Source organism: Juglans microcarpa x Juglans regia, chromosome 3S (assembly GCF_004785595.1).
Source record: "Juglans microcarpa x Juglans regia isolate MS1-56 chromosome 3S, Jm3101_v1.0, whole genome shotgun sequence".
Taxonomy (NCBI): domain Eukaryota; kingdom Viridiplantae; phylum Streptophyta; class Magnoliopsida; order Fagales; family Juglandaceae; genus Juglans; species Juglans microcarpa x Juglans regia.
In genome coordinates, this window is record NC_054599.1 from 13,918,050 (window position 1) to 13,936,516 (window position 18,467).

Sequence of the window (18,467 nt, forward strand, 5' to 3'; positions counted from 1 at the left end):
AGATCACTTGTGGATGTTACTGTAATCATAGCACAGATGACATGTATGAACTAATATATATGCAGAGGAAAAATATAGAGAAAGGTGCCTCAGTGTGCCTGTAAACAATCATTGAACATCCCAAGGAAGTAAGACTTCCAAGTTTTATTAGCCGATCGATGCTTGCATGTGACACCATGTCCTTCTAGATAAAATCCCATTTTTGTAAATTATTCACAACTTATATAGATCATATCATTTTTGTAAACAATACTACTTGTTCAAATTTCAAAACAAAAATAATGTTAAAAATAATATTCAAACAATTTTTTAACTTTATAATATTTTTATTCAATTTTCTCTCTTACCCTTCCCAAAATCTAATAAAACATCTTAACTCAAACAATTTAACTAATACTTACAAATATACTGAGATATTCTAAGTATCCAAATAGACCCTTACACTACAACATATTTGAGTTTTGTATCGGTTTAGAATTTGTGACGGTCAATAAACTGTCACCAAATATAACCTTTATTGACGATTTCTTTAAATTGTCACTAAAGTTGGAAGATAAATTGACCAACGTTCGAACATTAAGGGCTATACGTTTACGTTTGAATGTTAAGAATACACTGTCATTTTTTAGATCAGTACATTTGAACGTATATCATTAGACGTACGTGCAAATGTAGATAGTACGTTCGAAAATATTTTTATACCTACAAGCAGTTTCGTAGTTTATTCGAAAGTTACAAGATTTACGTGTGAACGTACTATTTTAAAATTAAATTTATATTTTTTGGATGAATTATGTTCAAACTTTACTAGAGTCTTGCAAATGTTATTGCTATGTAGTTCGAACGTAATGTCTTCTTATGTGAACGATATATATGCACTAATGTTTGAACAAAATGTGCTTAAGGATCAAACGTTTGTATATTGGAATTTAAATATCCAGACCAAAAGAAAGAACATAATATTAAACAAGAAATTGTAAATTAAAAGATTGTTGAGAATTGAAATACTTAAACAAGAAATATATTAATTGATATTGTTCATTACAAAAAGATAAAAAAATATGACATGTGATGATAAAAACAAAAGTAAAAAATGGATCAACAGAGCTTAGTACGCATTGTTTAAATATGTATGAAATTCTTCTGACAGCATGTTGACCTTTCCGGATATCTAAACCAGGCCAATTGAGGACATAGTGTCCTCTACTGATGCCAGAAGAGACTCAATCTGTCGGTCGACATGTGCAGTACTATCCGACACAATCATATTGACCCAAGCAGGGCGTGCATCCCCTGTAGCTCCACCCATTGGCTCTCCATTAATACTCCCGATATGGGGAGCAACACCAACCCCAGCCTAAGTCGGTGGCACAAGATCTGCTGGAGGCCTAGCTTCATGCCTAGCATGCCCCTTCGCCTATCCAAGGCTCTGCCGATGTGAGGTCATGTCGAACAGGCTCATCTACTCGGCCAACCCCTCCTCAGCTCGGGGTGTCCTTCTCCGTTCCAGTAGCAATCGAGTAATGACCACCTCATATGTAAAGTTGTCAGTGGAGATGACGTTGTCCTCATAGCAGATCCTTGCAATTATCTTCAATGGAAAGTCAATAGGTTCTCCAAGTGCCATGCATAAAAAGACCTGGGAACAAGTCTGACAGAAGATGGCCTTATGTGCCACAAGCTCTACATTTGTTGCAACATTCGGAAAAATAGTAGCACTGTGTTCTGCTAAAAGGAGTTCTTTGACTCGAACGGGATGCGGTATCTCCCTGTGAGACTGAAGAAGTCCTCATCGCGGTCATCATCTTGAGGCTGAGTCCCATCACCATCCAAAGGTTCCACATCTCTGCTCACCAGATTGGCCTCGATAGGGCAAGTAGATGATCTAGATGTCCCAGCATTCGATATGTCCTCGGCCTGATCCATTATAGCCGACAACTTAGATACTCAAGGGATCCCAAGTAGGTCGACGAAGACATCCGCCGATACCTCGAACTCGGCACCCCGTACAGATATGGTGTGAGTATTTGCATCCCGTGGCACGTCTTCAATCTGCATGTGAGCTTGCGGACCAAGGACGAGTATATCTTCCCCCTCAATGCGCATATACTGTTCCAAATTTTGGCGACGAAAAGGAACCTTAAACTCCTCCCCTCCTAGGTCAAGCAGTATTCTCTCAAAATGTAAGGCCCTTGGGAGCACAATCGGGTTATAACTTAATTGGTGGAGATTTCAATAAAGCTCGGTGGTACATGTCGAACAATTTTCGTAGGATTGATAAATATCTCAGGTATGTCCCATTGTTGAAGCCAAATTTTATCCACATTCCAAACTATTAAAGTACCAAACAAAGTGTTAATTGTATTATCTTTTCATCTACTTAGTGAGCACATGCACGACCTTAGGTCACAAGGCATAGAGAATGTAGAGGCAAAAGGTGAAGAAAAATTTTCGAAATGGTTTGAACAACGTATGCATTTAAATGAATCGGTTCTTACAAGTTATCAATTATTTTACTTTACATTAACAAAACTAATGTATACTATTTCACATGTTAGATTTTGCAACAACGTAATCATGATCCATAATTAGTATATTTTGAATTGCATGCATTGGCCCGTGGTCCTTCAAATAGAGCACTTCGACACACAGGTTGCACAATTTGAGGTTATAGGGGAGGGTAGTCATTCAATAGAGGATATTGACTACTATGATGTCATACGTGAAATTATTGGATTGAGATACCTGGGTGGGAATGTGGCATGTTTATTTAAATCTGATCGATGGGATCTAGGCGGTAGTCAAGTATCGATACATAGAGATAGTCACTTCACAAGTGTCAACACTGCATGTAAATGAAATGAACTTATCTATTTGTATTGGCTTGCCAAGCAACTCAAGTGTTTACTTGGTTGATCCAATGAAAGAGGCTCATGGAAGATAGTCGAGAGATAAGTTGGCAAGTCCTACAGAAATTTGTTCCTTATAATATTTATGGTGCAAGATCGATAGTGGAAGATCATAGTGAAGATGAAGATGATACTTCGAGTATAAAGGCCTACCAAGATAGTGGTGGATAGGGTATTAATTTATTTGTTGACCTTAGTGCAGTCAAACTAATCTCGTTATACAGAGATGACATTCCACCTAGGGGTGCAAATGGTTCGGTCCGGTCCAGTCCGGCGATGGACCGAATGTCCATCATTGGATCGGACCGGACTAGACCGAATACCCATAGGGACCGGACCGGACCGGTAGTTATCGGTCCGGCTTAATTTTTTTCCCTTTTTTATTTTTTTAGATCAATTAATAAAAAAAATTATTTAAAATACTAAATTAAATTAAGTGATTTATTAATGTGGATTATGTAACAAACTCAATAAAAAAATATTTTATATGGTCAATGATAATAAATTAGATGAAAATTCCATTATTAATTTATATAATTACTATATAATTAACTAATTGATATTATATATTAGTTAATTCATAGAATATTAACAAGTGTTAATAACATATTTAAAATTTTATATTGTTAATAGTGATAAATTTTATATTGTTAATAGTGATAGGTTAGATGAAGATATATATAAAATATTGTTAATTTATAGAATATTAACAAGTATTAATAACATATTTAAAATTTTATATTGTTAATTGTACAATTATTATATAAAAAATATATTTTTTTTTTATTCGGTCAGTCCGGTCTGGTCCGAGAAATCTCCACCCCGAGGTTGGACCGAAGACCGAAATTCTCCTATTTATTGGACCGGATCGGACCATGCATTTTTTCGGTCTGGTCCGGTCTAGACAGAACCGGTCGGTCCGATCGGTTTCTCCGGTCCAAACCGACCGTTTTACATCCCTAATTCCACCTGTACATCTCATGCATCAGTATTAAGAATAAGAAGAAGAAGATGATGATGATATTATTGAAGGAGATTCTAAAACAAACATGAACAATACGTCTGAGGATGATGGAGATTAAATGTAGGAAGTTCTTTATTTTAAGTAGATTGTGCTATAGAATTTTCATAATTACTTTTTGCCAACTTTGCTAACAATGATAGTGATTTTGAAGGATGCCACCAAAACGACAATGAAGAAATATGTCTCCGCCAAGTGCAGAACTAGTTGAGGACTCACCAACTGAGGACCCCACCCCTAATGATCTTGATACACTAGAGGCAAACCAGTCAACACCAAGAAATAAGTACATTATTGTGAGAATTTATTAATTCTATACTACTTAGGGAAAATTAAATGTTTCTAATACATTTAAATATATTAGTTGACACGTGACCTAGAGTTGGAAAAAAATGAGATGGCATGGGAAAATCAAGGTCAGTATCCCGACTGCACTGGAGCTGCAGATGATAGTGATGGGTGGCTTTCCTCATATGTTGGGACACTAGTTAGAACTTATGCACCCTTTTATATGCAATCATGGCGAGATGTTCCAACTGAGATTAAGGATCATATTCAGAGTTGTGTACTTGTGAGTTTATATACCTCATGTTTCTTGAGAAATTTTTAACGTCTAACCAAGAAAAATGCAAAGTTCATTTCGAGCAATAAGTGCGAGGCAAGCTTTCTCGAGCTGAAGAAAAGACTTACGATAGCACTGGTACTTACATTGTCAGAGCCTCATAAGCCTTTTATGGTGTATAGTGACGCATCAAAAGCAGGACTCAAATGTGTGCTGATGCTGGAAGGAAGAGTAGTCGCCTATTCATCACGTCAGCTAAAGGATCATGAGCAAAATTATCCTACTCATGACTTGGAGCTAGCAACATTGGTTTTTGCTCTGAAGATTTAGAGACACTCCTTATATGGCAAAAAATGTGGTCTTTACGGATCACAAAACCCTCAAGTATTTGTTTGAGCAAAAGAACCTTAATATAAGGTAGAGGAGACAGATGGAATTGATCAGTCACTACCAATGCAATATTAAGTACCACCCCGAAAAGGCTAACATGGTAGCAGATGCTTGGAGTCGCAAGAGCAGGGTGAAAGATTCATCTGTTCCATCAGTAGAAGTAAGATCTCTTTTAAATAGTATGATGAAATTGTTGATTGGAGATTGAAGTAAGGAAGTCTTTTCGACCTCAATCTAAGATTTTGTCCCATTGGATTGGAAAAAACTGAAGAGTCGCTAGAGAGAAGTCTGAAGGGCTAAAAGACTTAAGTATTAGAGAAGACAAGACTTATATTAAAAGGATTGGAGAGTGATCCCAATCGATCGGGGGTTTCGAGGTAGGGTTTTATGGTAAGCTAATAATACTCCATATACAACCCATCCTAGTAGTACAAAGATGTATCAGGATTTGAAGCATCAATTCTAGTAGAAGGAATGAAAAAAAATGTGGTAGAATTTGTAAATAGGTGTTTTGTCTGTAAGCTAGTTAAAGTAGAACATCAGAAGTCAACAGGTGTGTTACAACCACTGCCATTCCCAAAATGGAAGTAGGAAGATATCTCGATGGATTTTGTAGTAGGTTTTCCAAGAACTACAATTAGGAAGAACATAATCTGGGTGATAGTTGACCTTTTAACAAAGAGTGTAGACTTCTTACCCATCAAGAGTACAGATTCCTTGGAAAGATTGGTAAGGACTTATGTATCAGTAATCACAAGACTGCATGGAGTACCAAGGACGATCGTGTCAAATAGAGACCCTCATTTCACGTCTAGGTTTTGGCAAAGTTTGCAGAGTTTGATGGAAACCAATTTGAATTTCAGCAGTGCTTACCATCCTTAAACAGAAGGACAAACCGAGAGGATGATTCAAAATCTGGAAGACATTTAGGGCATGTGTGTTAGGGCCTAAAGGTAATTGGGAGTAGCAACTACTTTTGGTAGAGTTTGCTTACAACAACAGCTTCCAGGCCACCATTCAGATGTCGCCCCATGAAACTTTGTATGGTAAAAAGTGGAGATCCCCGTTATATTGGGAAGAAGTTGGAAAAAATAAGGTGATTGGACCGAAAGTCCTGCAGGAGATAAAGGACCAAGTCCTAATGATCAGAAAAAGGATGAAGACAACACATAGTCAACAGAAGAGCTATGCCGACAATAGAAGGAGTATGGATTTTGAAGTTGGAGAGTGGGTTTATGTGAAAGTATCTCCTATGAGGGGATTGACCCAATTTGGTGTGAAGAGAAAGTTAAGTCCAAGATATGTGAGACCCTATGAGATCTTGGAGAAAGTGAGAGCAGTTGTGTACCATCAGGAGTTACCAACTGAGTTCCATGAAATCCATAATGTATTCCACGTGTCCTCACTGAATAAGAGTTTTGAGGATCAGACACCAATAGCAGTAGAGTCCGAGAGTATACCTTTGCAATCCAACCTAACTTACGAGGGAAAACCAGTGCAAATCATTAATTGGAGAGAGAAGAAATTGTGTAACTACAAGATTCCACAGGTCAAAGTACTTTGACAAAATCATAATGTTCAGGAAGCAACTAAAGAGAAAGAAGTTGACATGAAAGCCAAGTACCCTCATTTGTTTGGATCTTAGTATAGTTTTGGCTTTTTCTATGATCACGACTCAACCAACTTTTGTATTCACTTTTCTACAGGTTGCATTGCATCAGTCAATCATTGTACTTCATTTGTTTGGATATCAAATAATGTATATGTTTTTCATCTCAGATATTTTTTGGACCCATGTTTGGTTGTGATATGAGTTTTGTTTCCATCATTGACTCTACCTTTTACAGTTTCCATGGCATGCGAGCGAAAGATCACAAGGAAGTCGACACTTTCCGCGCAATGAGTGAGAGAGATGAGAGAAGAACGTCGTAGGTGGCACTCATCGAGCTTGATAGGTAGACCGCTGCCTACTAGCAGGAAATGAAACTTTGGAGCACCATCGCACCCAAGTCATGGATATAAATAAGAATATGTAGTAGGCTATGAGAGGAAGGCTTTACCTCATGAGGAGCGTTATCTGTCCCTCTACCTGACCACGTGGATGGATCAAGACAGTTTCAGCCAGACGATGTCATGTAATGGAATGGAGTCTAGTCAAGCAATTGAGGAGAGCACCACAGTTGCCGATCCTGAGCTGGAGACATCAGGATCATCGATGTCATCTACTCATCGAGGATGACTACTCTTTCAAGGTCATATTCCTGACAACAATGTCGAAGAGTTCGAACAACACATTGACCCTGAGCATTTTGGTAACATGATTTATGATTCCAACGATGACATGCTTTATTATATGCCCTGGCATACAACGTCAGTAGACACTAACCCACCCCCATCCACATCGTTCAGCGATGGACAATAGACATGGTGAGTGTTATGTTCTCTTGTTTTGATAGTAGATCTATGCACACGCGTAGATTTCGAGGATGAAGTATTTTTTTAAGAGGGGAGGATGTAACATCCTGCTAGTTATTCAATAGATGAATTTCTTTAGACCTTAGGAGCGTCATGAAATCCCGGAAAGATTTCATGAATCAAGTGACTGCTTAGGTTTTAGTCTATCAGCATAGTCGGTTTCTACCCGCTTTAGTGATAGAAATGTCATTTTAATTATTTGAGGCACTTAGGAGTATGAGATTGAGACACGAATTGCACCGTTAGTTTCATATGAGTATTTGGGATTTTATGGTGCAATAATACGTTTTTCATTTTTAAGATGAAAAGTACTTGGAAATACTTTTGAATTAATCGAGGACTTACGAGTCGAATTTTGTGAAACAAATTGTATCACTAGACTCGTATGATTATTTAGAACTTTATGGTGCAATGTTAATTTTCGCTATTTTTCGGGTGAATAGTAACACTCGGGATAGCGCCATGTGGCATCTGGTTCAAATGATTGTCAAATCGCTACGTGATTTTTGTCCAAAGTATCCTTGGAGATTTTTTAGTGGACACTTGGTAAGATCTTAGCCACACTTGGTAAATAATGTAGGACACTTGGCACTAAGAGGAACATGAGATGGAAATGTGAAGGAGTTGAAGGAAAATCAAGCATTGTGATCATGCCACCCAAGCCAAATACTATTCCATCCAACCAAGCAATTTGTGGCCAATAAAATAGGCTTTCAACCCTATTGAAACCTCAAATCATTGAGATCCAATTGAAACTACAAAACCATGGTGAAATCCCAAACCCTAAATGGCCAGTTTTATCTTAAGTAATTAATCATTTGATTAAATCACTTTTACATGCTATTAACCACTCAAATACAAGGTATTACATCCTCTTTTATTCTTTTATATCTTGAAAATTTCATTAGCCCAAGAAAAATTAGAATTTGGCTTGATAGAAACCGAAACCCTAAACCAAGTCCTCTTTAAACCCTAAAGTGAGGCTCATTCAGTTAAGGCCCATAAAAAAGCACCACCCATTTAAAGTTTCTTGAGGAAGTTTCCCCCACCTCCCTAGGTTGTCCTATGGTTGACATGTCAGCCCAAATTTTGCATGGATGGGGAGGCCAAACAGCTGCCGAAAACCACCACCCCTCTCGGCAGCAACAACAAAATACCATAGGCTGAGTTGCCCATTTTTTTGGCTGCAAAACCCCCCATCAAGTGGTCATTAACCCATCCCCCATTAGCCCTTTCATCCTATATAGGACGTCATTTGCAGCCCCTTCACCCCTTGGTCACTTTTCTTTGACTTACTTGAAGAGAACTTGGGTGGAAGTTTCTATTCTTGCTCGATTTTCAAGAAGCCTTTGTAAGTTGATTCTCACAAAACTTCCTCCATATATTTGTTCCACTTTGAGTCTAGTTTCCATTTATATATTTTGTGAAATTTTTGGTGGAGTACGGATTGGTGAAAAATGGGATTGATCATGTAATGGTCATGTTGGGCTACAATTTGAATGATGGTGTGGAATATTGATATTTTGGTTAAGTTTTGTTAAATTTAGGGGTGGATATTGATATGATGAAATGCTAACACCTTTTTATACATATTATGAGTTGAGGAAGTTTTTTTTTGAAACTAGAACGCACAAAACAGTTTCTGTTTTGAGGTCGTGATGTTAGTTGGTTCTTGAAACTTAGTTTAATGGCTAGTAAATTCTTATATGATATTCTTAAGACTTTCATTTATGTGCTAAGAGTTTAATTTTAAAGAGACTTAGGCAATAGTAATACACTCATGTTGTATGTTGAAATAGCTTGTAACACAGCTTTGACAAAAATCTCTTTACCAACTTGTGAGAGGAACTTATTTTTTCAGTTACCTTTTACCTGCCCTCTCCATAATACCTTTGAAAGCACCCAAACGAGACCTACCAATAAGGGAGGGAAGGCCTAAGTATTTTTCAAGATTAGAAGAAGCTTTCAATCTTGCCACCTCCATGATAGACTGCATGGTTGTTGGCTTAGTATTTCGATTGAAAAACAAAGAAGTCTTGTCTCTATTAAGTTGTTGCTTTTATGCTACTTCATATACACCAAGAACCTAGTTTAAATTGGCTCATTCCTGCATATTAGCTTGAAAAAATAGAAGGCTATCATCTACAAAAAAGAAAAAAAGATGACTCATCCTGATCTTACCCTTTGCAACTGGAACACAAGTGAGAAGTTTTTGTTGTTATGCAGCACATAATTGAGAGCTTAGAGCTTCAGCATAGAGAATAAATAGGTAAGGTGATAATGGACATCCTGATTCCCTTCCAAGCAAGATTTTTAAAGCCAAATATTTTCCACACACTACCCTATTGCAGGCCAAGTTAGGCTTAAAGCCTTCCTACATATGGAGAAGCATCTTTCCAGCCATTCCCCTATTAAATGAGGGCTTTATCTGGAGAGTGGGTGATGATACTCAGATCAATGTTTGGAAGGATAAATGGCTGCCCAAAGATTTTTCTTGCAAAATTTAGACTCTTGCATCTGTGCTTCCTAGAATGTTGTAGTTGCTTACCTCATTGATCCTCATTCTAGACGGTGGAATTTAGATTTACTTCAAACTACTTTTAATGAAGCTGATATGAAGGAAATTCTTAAGATACCTGTTAGTGTGATGCCTTCTACTGACAAGTTGGTTTTGAGAGGAACTACTAATAGCTCTTTCTCAGTAAAGAGTGCTTATCATTTACATAGGCAAATCATAACATGGTTCAATTGTGAATCTTCTAAGCAAAGGATGAGAGTTTGTGGAAGAAGCTTTGGTCATTGCAAACCACTAATGCTGTCAAAATGTTCTTATGGCCTGCATGCATTGATGCCTTGCCTATTAGAGTCAATTTATACAATTGATATGTGGTTACTGAGTCTATATGCCCTATCTGTTTACCTGAAGATGAGATCCTAAGCCATATTTTATGGACATGCCCCTTAGCCAGAGATGTGTGGCTTCTCTATCCACGAGCTCTCCAAAACGTTGTTGTCACAAAAATTGATTTTTTTGCTGTGTTTGAATAGATGCATGATAAATTGAGGCTACAAGACCTAGTATTGTTTGTTATCGTGGCTCAAATCATACGGTTTATAAGGAATACTTTCCTACATGAAGGTTGCTTTCAATCCCCTGCTTCTATTTATTAACAAGTTGTCCAAGCTATTGAGAACTTTAAGGATGCAATGCACTACCAACATGTGGCTAGAAATAGTCCACAATCTGTAGCACTACATTGGGGAGCTCCTCCTTCACCTGGGTGAAGGTGAATTGGGATGTGGCCATCAGTGTTGACTATAATAAAACTGGAGTTGGAGTGGTTCTAAGTGATTCTTCTAGTTCTGTTCTTGGAAGTTTGATGAAGCCTATGTGTTATTGTGTAGAACCTACAATAGCTTAAGCCAGGGGCTTAATCACTATTGTTTTATTTTGTCAAGATCTTGGCCTAGACTATTTAATATTTGAAGGTGATTCTAGTCAGGTGGCAAAGCAACTTCATCAATGGAGGCCCAGGTAGGGATGCTAAACTGCTTGTGCTCATATATGAATACTATTCTTGTTAATTCGCATTGAAAAATTCAGCATGTGAAGAATGAGTTAAATGGTGTTGCTCATCAACTAGCAAGGAAAGTTGTGCATTTGGAGCAAGAATTGATAGACATAGATTGTGTGGCTGGTTGTATTCAATCTCTTGTCATGGCTAAAAGCCAACATTGTGATTAATATTAGGGGTGTAACGGGTCCGGTTCGGTCCGATTTTGGACATATTTTAGAACTGAACCGGTATACATTGGTTTTGAGATTTGAAGAACCGATACCGCACCTGTTATACTCCTAAACCGGTACTTCTGATTTTATCGATTTTGGTCCGGTTCGGTCCGGTATATTATATATATAGCATATATGCTATATATATTATAGTATATAATAATATAGTGATAATATATAGTTATTTATATAGGATTTTAAATTTTAATGTTATTTTAATTAGTAATTTAGCATATAATACAAGATTATTTTATATATAATTATATATATTACATATCAAAATTATATATAATATAAAAAATATTTTATATAATATAAAAAATTAAAAATATATATTTATATGAAACAGTCCGGTCCGATGTTAGAAAAAGGAAAATCGGAACAGGATCAATTTCGACTGGTTTTGAAAAAAATGAAACCGGTACCAGACTGAACAGATTTAGAACCGAACCAAACTCACCAGTTCGGTCTGGTTTACCAGTTCACTGGCTTTTTTTTCACCCCTAATTAATATCAAGTTTTCATCTTCTAGTTAAAAAAAAAAAAAAAAAAAAGAGTTTAATTTTAAAGAGAGCTGGTTTAAATATTTGTTGAAAGCATGTTATGCACAAAAGGTTTGGTTAAGACACAAACGAGAGGCTTTCGTGTAATAACATGATCCCAATATTATTAGGGATTGAATTATCTTATTAGACCATATAATAAATTTTATTTATTATTCATTTGATTAGATTTTTAAAATATTATTAAAAACATTTTATTATTGTTACTATGTTGTAAAATTTTATTATAAGCTGGGTAGTTTTAAACTAGGTTATTATTATTATTATTATTATTATAAGTGTATTTAAAAATGTATTTGAACTTCCCAAATTCTCCATCTCTTCCAGACAGCAGCCCCATGCATGTCTCTCTCCTCTTTCATTAGATATATATATATATATATATATATACACACACACACACACACACACTCATAGGAATATAAACTTACACAGTTGCCACTCACGTCCAACACTACCCTTCACCAGAGCCCACAACCAACTCACATGGCAATTCTCTCCACCACAAACTCCTCCCACATCCTCTGTTTTCCTAAGTTGAGACAGAACAAGCCAAGACCTCCATGTAGGCTTGTTCATCCGGGCCAGGTGTTTTCTCGGCCCGGTCCGAAACCCAAATAACCGAGTTCCGGTTAAGGGTTCTGACTCGGAACAAATCCAAGTCAGTACCCGTATAGAAAAATCCGAGTACACCCGGTTCGGGTATTGGGTTTTAAACCCGGAACCCAATTTTTATTATTATTATTTTTTTGTCTGAATGTTTTTTTTTTTTTTTTTACTTTTTAGCAACTAAATGGACAGAAACTCAAAAGGAAAATGCATATTATGTGTAATGAATCATCCATCTTATTTTACTCTCTTCTCCATGTGGCTTTTTATTGGTGGTCAAGGAATATGTAGGCTTTGATTTAAAAAATTAAATAAATAGAGTTTGAATGTTGCATCAACATTTTTTTCATGAAAAAATTTTCATAACATGTAGGTTTTGATTTAAAAAAAAAAAAAAAAAAAAAAAGGGTTCCAGGTTTTTAAAAACCAATTTCAATCCGGGTTTCAACTCGGTTTTGAAACCCGGGTTCCCGGGCCGGAACCCAGATAAACAATACTACCTCCATGGAGGTGAGTCCACCTAACCCTAACCGCAATCGGCAGCCACCACATCTTAGAGAACGCCACCCCAAGCCACCCATAACCTCTGTATTCTCTCTCTCTCTCTCTCTTCTTCTCACCCTGGCATGTTGCCCAATCATACCTAGACCAAGCCGTAAACCATCACGTTGCCTAGCAAGAGACCCCACACCGCAACAATCACGGACGACCCAGTAATACACTACCTGTCTCCTCACTCAGCTAATGCACTACGAACCAATGGCACTGACTACCCAACGTGCCCACGGTCGCCTTGAACCAGCCAAACTCCACAGAAAACTGCTATCGAAAGCTTCCTGTCACCCGAGAACCACCGCACATCCTCTCAGTAAGCTTTTGTCTCGAGATCTCTCCTTCCCTCCCCTATTCCTTTCTCTAACTAACAACACCGAACACTCCCTCTCACCTCACAGCTCCACCAAAACTCACAGAAGCTTCCACCCCTGCCAAATTCACTCCGGCCACCTTCCTGTTGCCCTCTGCCTCTCTCACAATGAGCCTTCAATCCCTTTGCTCTCAGTCTGATGTTCCCCTGCTTGTGAGAGAACCAAATGGTGATGATGATGCCTTGTGTTAAATTTACATTACCATCCTTGTATTAAATTATGTTACTGCCCCTTAATATTTTGAACAAGCTTGGGCTCAAGTGGGCTTGGTTCTAAATTCACCTGGTGTAACAAAAGGGAGGGATCTGAGTTTACAAAATCCAGACTGGATAGGGCCCTGGTTAATGAGGCATGGCTAAACCTTTTTGTATTAAATCAGGTCTTTGTGCTCCTGTCCAGTGCTCTGATCACAACCCCATTCTTATTCAGTGCACAAATCTTGCTCCATTTGGAACTCCTAAGCAAAAGGTTTTCAGATATGAGGTTGCTTGGGGCTATAGAGAAGGTTGTATGGAACTCATTAAAACTGTGTGGTAGCAGGGTTTCTCCTAGGGATCAAAGCTTGCAACCACCCGAGAAGGATTGAAAGTATGCAGCGAAAAATTAAAGAATTAGAGCAAGGAAATGTTTAGGAACCACAAGAGGCTTTCAGGGAGAAAAGAGAGAGACTAAGAATGCTACAAGACTCTAATATTGGTCAATATAGTAACCAAATCTATTCCCTTCAAAAAGAAGTAGATGGTTTTCTTGAAGAAGAAGAGTTGAAGTAGAGACAATGAGCCAAACAAAGGTGGCTTAAGGATGGGGACAGAAACACCAAATTTTTCCATAAATGTGCAACTCAGAGAAAGCAGGTGAATTATATTAAAGAGATAGTAAGTGAAGATGGTGTTCTAGCATCCAATGCAGAAGCAATTGCAAAGACTTTCCAAGACTTTTACCAAAACCTTTTTTCCACTTCCAACCCGAGAAACATTGATATGGCTCTTCAGTCTTTCCAACCATCTGTCAGTGAAGAAATGAACCTCTCACTTTCTTGTGCCTTCTCTGAAGAAGAGGTAGTAGCAGCCATTCAAGCCATGAACCCTCTAGGATCTCCTGGGCCCGATGGATTCCCAGCAGTTTTTTATCACCAACATTGGGCCACAATTGGAAAAGAGGTTATAGCATAAATGCTAGAAGTTCTCAATTCCAAGAAGGGTCTTAGTGAAATCAATTAGACCTTTATCTCTCTGATACCTAAGAAGAAATCTCTTCAATCAGTCACAGATTACAGACTTATTAGCCTCTACAATGTTTTCTACAAGATAATATCCAAAGCAATTGTAAATAGGCTTAAACTCATCCTACCCAGCATAATTTCCCCAACTCAAAGTGCATTTGTCCCAGGGAGACTCATTTCAAACAATGTAGTAGTTGCATATGAATTGTTGCACTCTATGCAAACTAGACTAAAAGGGAAATCTAATGGCTCTATGGCACTAAAACTTGACATGAGCAAATCTTATGACCGTGTGGAATGGAGCTTCTTGCATAAAGTGATGCTTAAAATGGGCTTTGACAGTACATGGGTGGATTTGGTGATGCAATGTGTAACCACTGTGGATTATTCTATTTTAATTAATGGTATTCCTCAAGAGCCTTTTACCCCCTCTAGAGGAATCAGGCAGGGAGACCCCCTTTAGAGGAATCAGGTAGGGAGACCCCCTCTCTCCCTACCTCTTCATCATGTGTACTAAATTTCTTAGCCACTGCCTTAAGCAAGCTGAATTGCAGCACTTAATATCTGGGATTCCAGCAGCTCGAGGTGGACTACAAGTGAATCACCTATTTTTTGCAGATGACAGTTTGGTCTTTTGCATATCCAAACCAGAAGAGTGGAGTGACAAAGGCTTAATCTTGACAAAACATCTATCTTCTTCAGCAGCAATACCAAAATAGAGGTCCAACAAATCATATTATAGCAAGCAGGAATTCAAGCCTCTGGTCCATTTGATAAATAGTTGGGATTACCTTCTTATGTGGGAAGACACAAAACCAAAGCTTTCAACTCAATTCTAGATAGAGTCAAGACTAAGATGGCTAATTGGAAGATTAATGTGTTGTCTCAAGCAGGGAAAGAAACTTTGCTAAAAGTTGTCCTGTAGTCAATCCCTACATATAGCATGGGCATCTTCAAAATACCAAAGACCATTATAAGGAGGCTCAACCACCTGCTGCAGTCCTTTTGGTGGGGTCAAAAGGATAATAGATCAAAAATCCACTAGTTGAGTTGGCAGGTCCTTGGTAAACCCAAATCTAGAGGGGGCTTGGGTTTTAGAGAATTTGAAAATTTTAATCTAGTCTTATTGGCTAAACAAGGCAGGAGGATTCTTCAAAATCTTACTTCTCTTGCTGCCCAGGTCTCAAGGCCAAGTATTTTGTCAACTCAGATTTCCTTTCAACTAAACCAAGAGCTAATGACTCATTTGTATGGAGGAGCTTCCTCTCAGCAAGACCCATTCTATCTAAGGGTTTACTATGGAGAGTAGGAGATGGGAAAAAGATCAAAATTTGGCATGATAAATGGCTCCCTTGCCCATCAACTTTCAGAATTCAATCTCTAGTAAGCATACTAAACAGTGAGGCTTCTGTTTCTGAGCTAATTAACCCAGCTACAATGCAATGGGATTTTTCTCTCATATATGCCATTTTCTCAGCTTCTGAGGTTGATCTAATAAGTAAGATGATCATTAGTCCTTGTAGGAGCCATGATATGCTTACTTGGAGATGCTCAACAGATGGTAAATTTTCGGTAAGGAGTGCATATCACTTACATGGCACCATGAAGGATGATAAACTGGGACAACCATCAAGGCAGTCAATCACCTCGAACCTTTGGAAGAAGATTTGGGGTATCAAGGCACCCCAAGCCACGAAATCTTTTCTATGGAGAGCAGCTAGTGAGTCTCTTGCCACTAATCTCAACTTGCACAAGAGAAAGGTGGTGGAGTCTCCACTTTGTCCTATCTGCTCTATGCATCCTGAATCAGTTGCACATGCTCTCTGGACTTGTTCAGTAGCCCAAGATGTGTGGTCTATGGGCTCTAGAAGGATGCAAAAACTATGCATGCAGGATGGTTCCTTCAAAGAAATTTTCATGCCAGTGTTGATTCAACTATACCCATTGGAACTTATAGAGATAGCTGTTACTGCTAAAGCTGTTTGGCACAGAAGGAATTCTTGGCTGTTTGAGCATGATTTTCACCCTGCTATCCAAGTGTCTAAACAGGTCCTTGCTGAGTTGAATTCCATTGGCACTTGGCTAGAGAACTCGGAAAAAAGGATTAAGGTCCAGGTGCCTCATATCACACAATGGTCTGCCCCTCCACCAGAATTCTTCAAGGCTAATTGGGATGCAGATAGATAAAGACAACTCGAGATTGGGAATTGGTGTGATAATCAAGGATTTGGATGGTTACATCATAGCCTCTTATGCTCAACTATTCCCTTAACTCCTGATCCATTTCTAGGAGAAGCAATAGCTACTCTCAAAGCTACTTTTTTGTGTTCTGAATTGGGATTACACCAATTCATCTTAGAAGGGGACTCTCTTGGTGTGGTGAAGGCTGTCCAACAAGGAAATGAGAGTTGGAGTTCAACTGGTATGGTTATTAGAGAGATCAAGGTGTTATTATCCAAGGTTCGTGGATGGTCTATCCAACATGTTCCTAGGGAAGTCATTGTAATTGCCCATGTTTTGGCAAAATTTGCCCTGACCTGCTTGGAGGACTGTATTCTTATTGAGGACTATCCTTCATGTATTCAACATTTGCTCTAATGAATGATATTTGACATTTTCAAAAAAAAATAATAATAATAATAAAGTTATTCTGAACGTTTTAAATCCGATTATTCCTATTTTATGAAATGAATTTTCGTTGTTTATTTTAATAGATTTTGATAAACATGCTATTAAAATTGTAAGTCGAAAAAAAATACATATGTTTAGAATATTTAAATGATATCGGTATTTATTAGATTTATTGTAAATATTCATAATTAGGTTAGTTATAAGAAAATTAAACATGTTTTACAAATTGAGATTTCATGACTAGTTTTAACATATTTGTATAAAGTTTAAATACTTTACTAAATTATAATTTGAAAATAAAAATATGTTATTAGTATTTAAATAATTATATGAGATTAATATTCATTAATTTTGTGTAAAACATAATATTTATTTTAAGAGAAATACTTTAGCCACAAATAGATTACACAAAAGTAATCTCACAATCTAAAGTGGTTTCATGTGGTTCGTCAGATTGTAAAGTTACTTTTATTGTAAAGTAGATCTAACGGATCACGTGAAACCATGTCAATTTGTGAGATTACTTTTGTGTAATCTTTTTGTAGTTATAGCAACCCTCTTATTTTAATGATTCTCCATAGTATGAAATTGATCAAGTAGAATATTATGACACGTCTTTTTAGGAACATTAGTAACATTTAGTATTTTGTATAGGTAACAAGTTACGAAGTAGATTCAAGAAGTAGCACAACGAGATAAGTACTTTGATCATAAATTAGGATTAGCACATAGTTAGATTATTATTACTAAAGCCAATTCTTGATAGCCTCTTTTTATGTTCCACGTATTTCATAATTTATGCAAGCATATCAATCATCATAGTCCATGATTATGTTATTTCCACATCAATTTTAATTCAGCATTTTATAATTATGTACGTATTATATATGTTATTCATCTCACGTTGCATAAGACATGTAAACTTCCTTATGTTCAAATGTAAGATAAGATCAAATCGGTTAATACGATGATCATTTAGATACATAGTACCAATGCGATTTTATGGGTGGATGTGCAAGCCACAGACCTACTTGTGGTCTATGATAGCATGCTAGAATACTATTAGCAGTTCCCCTTGTGGCCATAGGATGTGGGGCCTGTGATTCTTCAACATTATTTCAATTTTCTTGAGGGTCTTGGTAGTTTTGATGTATAGATCGTTGGAAATTATAAAAATAAATAAATATGTAATATTAAATAAAAAATGTATTAAAGAATTAAAAAATTAAAATAATAATATTTTATTATTATAGAAAGTGAGATGGTTAATCTAACATGGAGTTCAAGTTTAGAGTGATTAGTTAAAAGCCAATACTAGTGCTCTTAAATTGGTCAAATCTCTCAAAACCTTCAACAAATCATTTAAATA

The 18,467-nt window shown here is 37.2% G+C and overlaps 1 protein-coding gene across 1 annotated transcript; it reads left to right on the top strand.

Annotated features, from left to right (window-relative positions):
* The first annotated feature begins 16,069 nt into the window (after positions 1–16,069).
* LOC121258707 lies at positions 16,070–16,654 on the top strand. The gene has a single exon (XM_041160250.1). The coding sequence runs from the start codon at positions 16,070–16,072 to the stop codon at positions 16,652–16,654; it is 585 nt and encodes a 194-aa protein (XP_041016184.1).
* Positions 16,655–18,467: the final 1,813 nt, after the last annotated feature.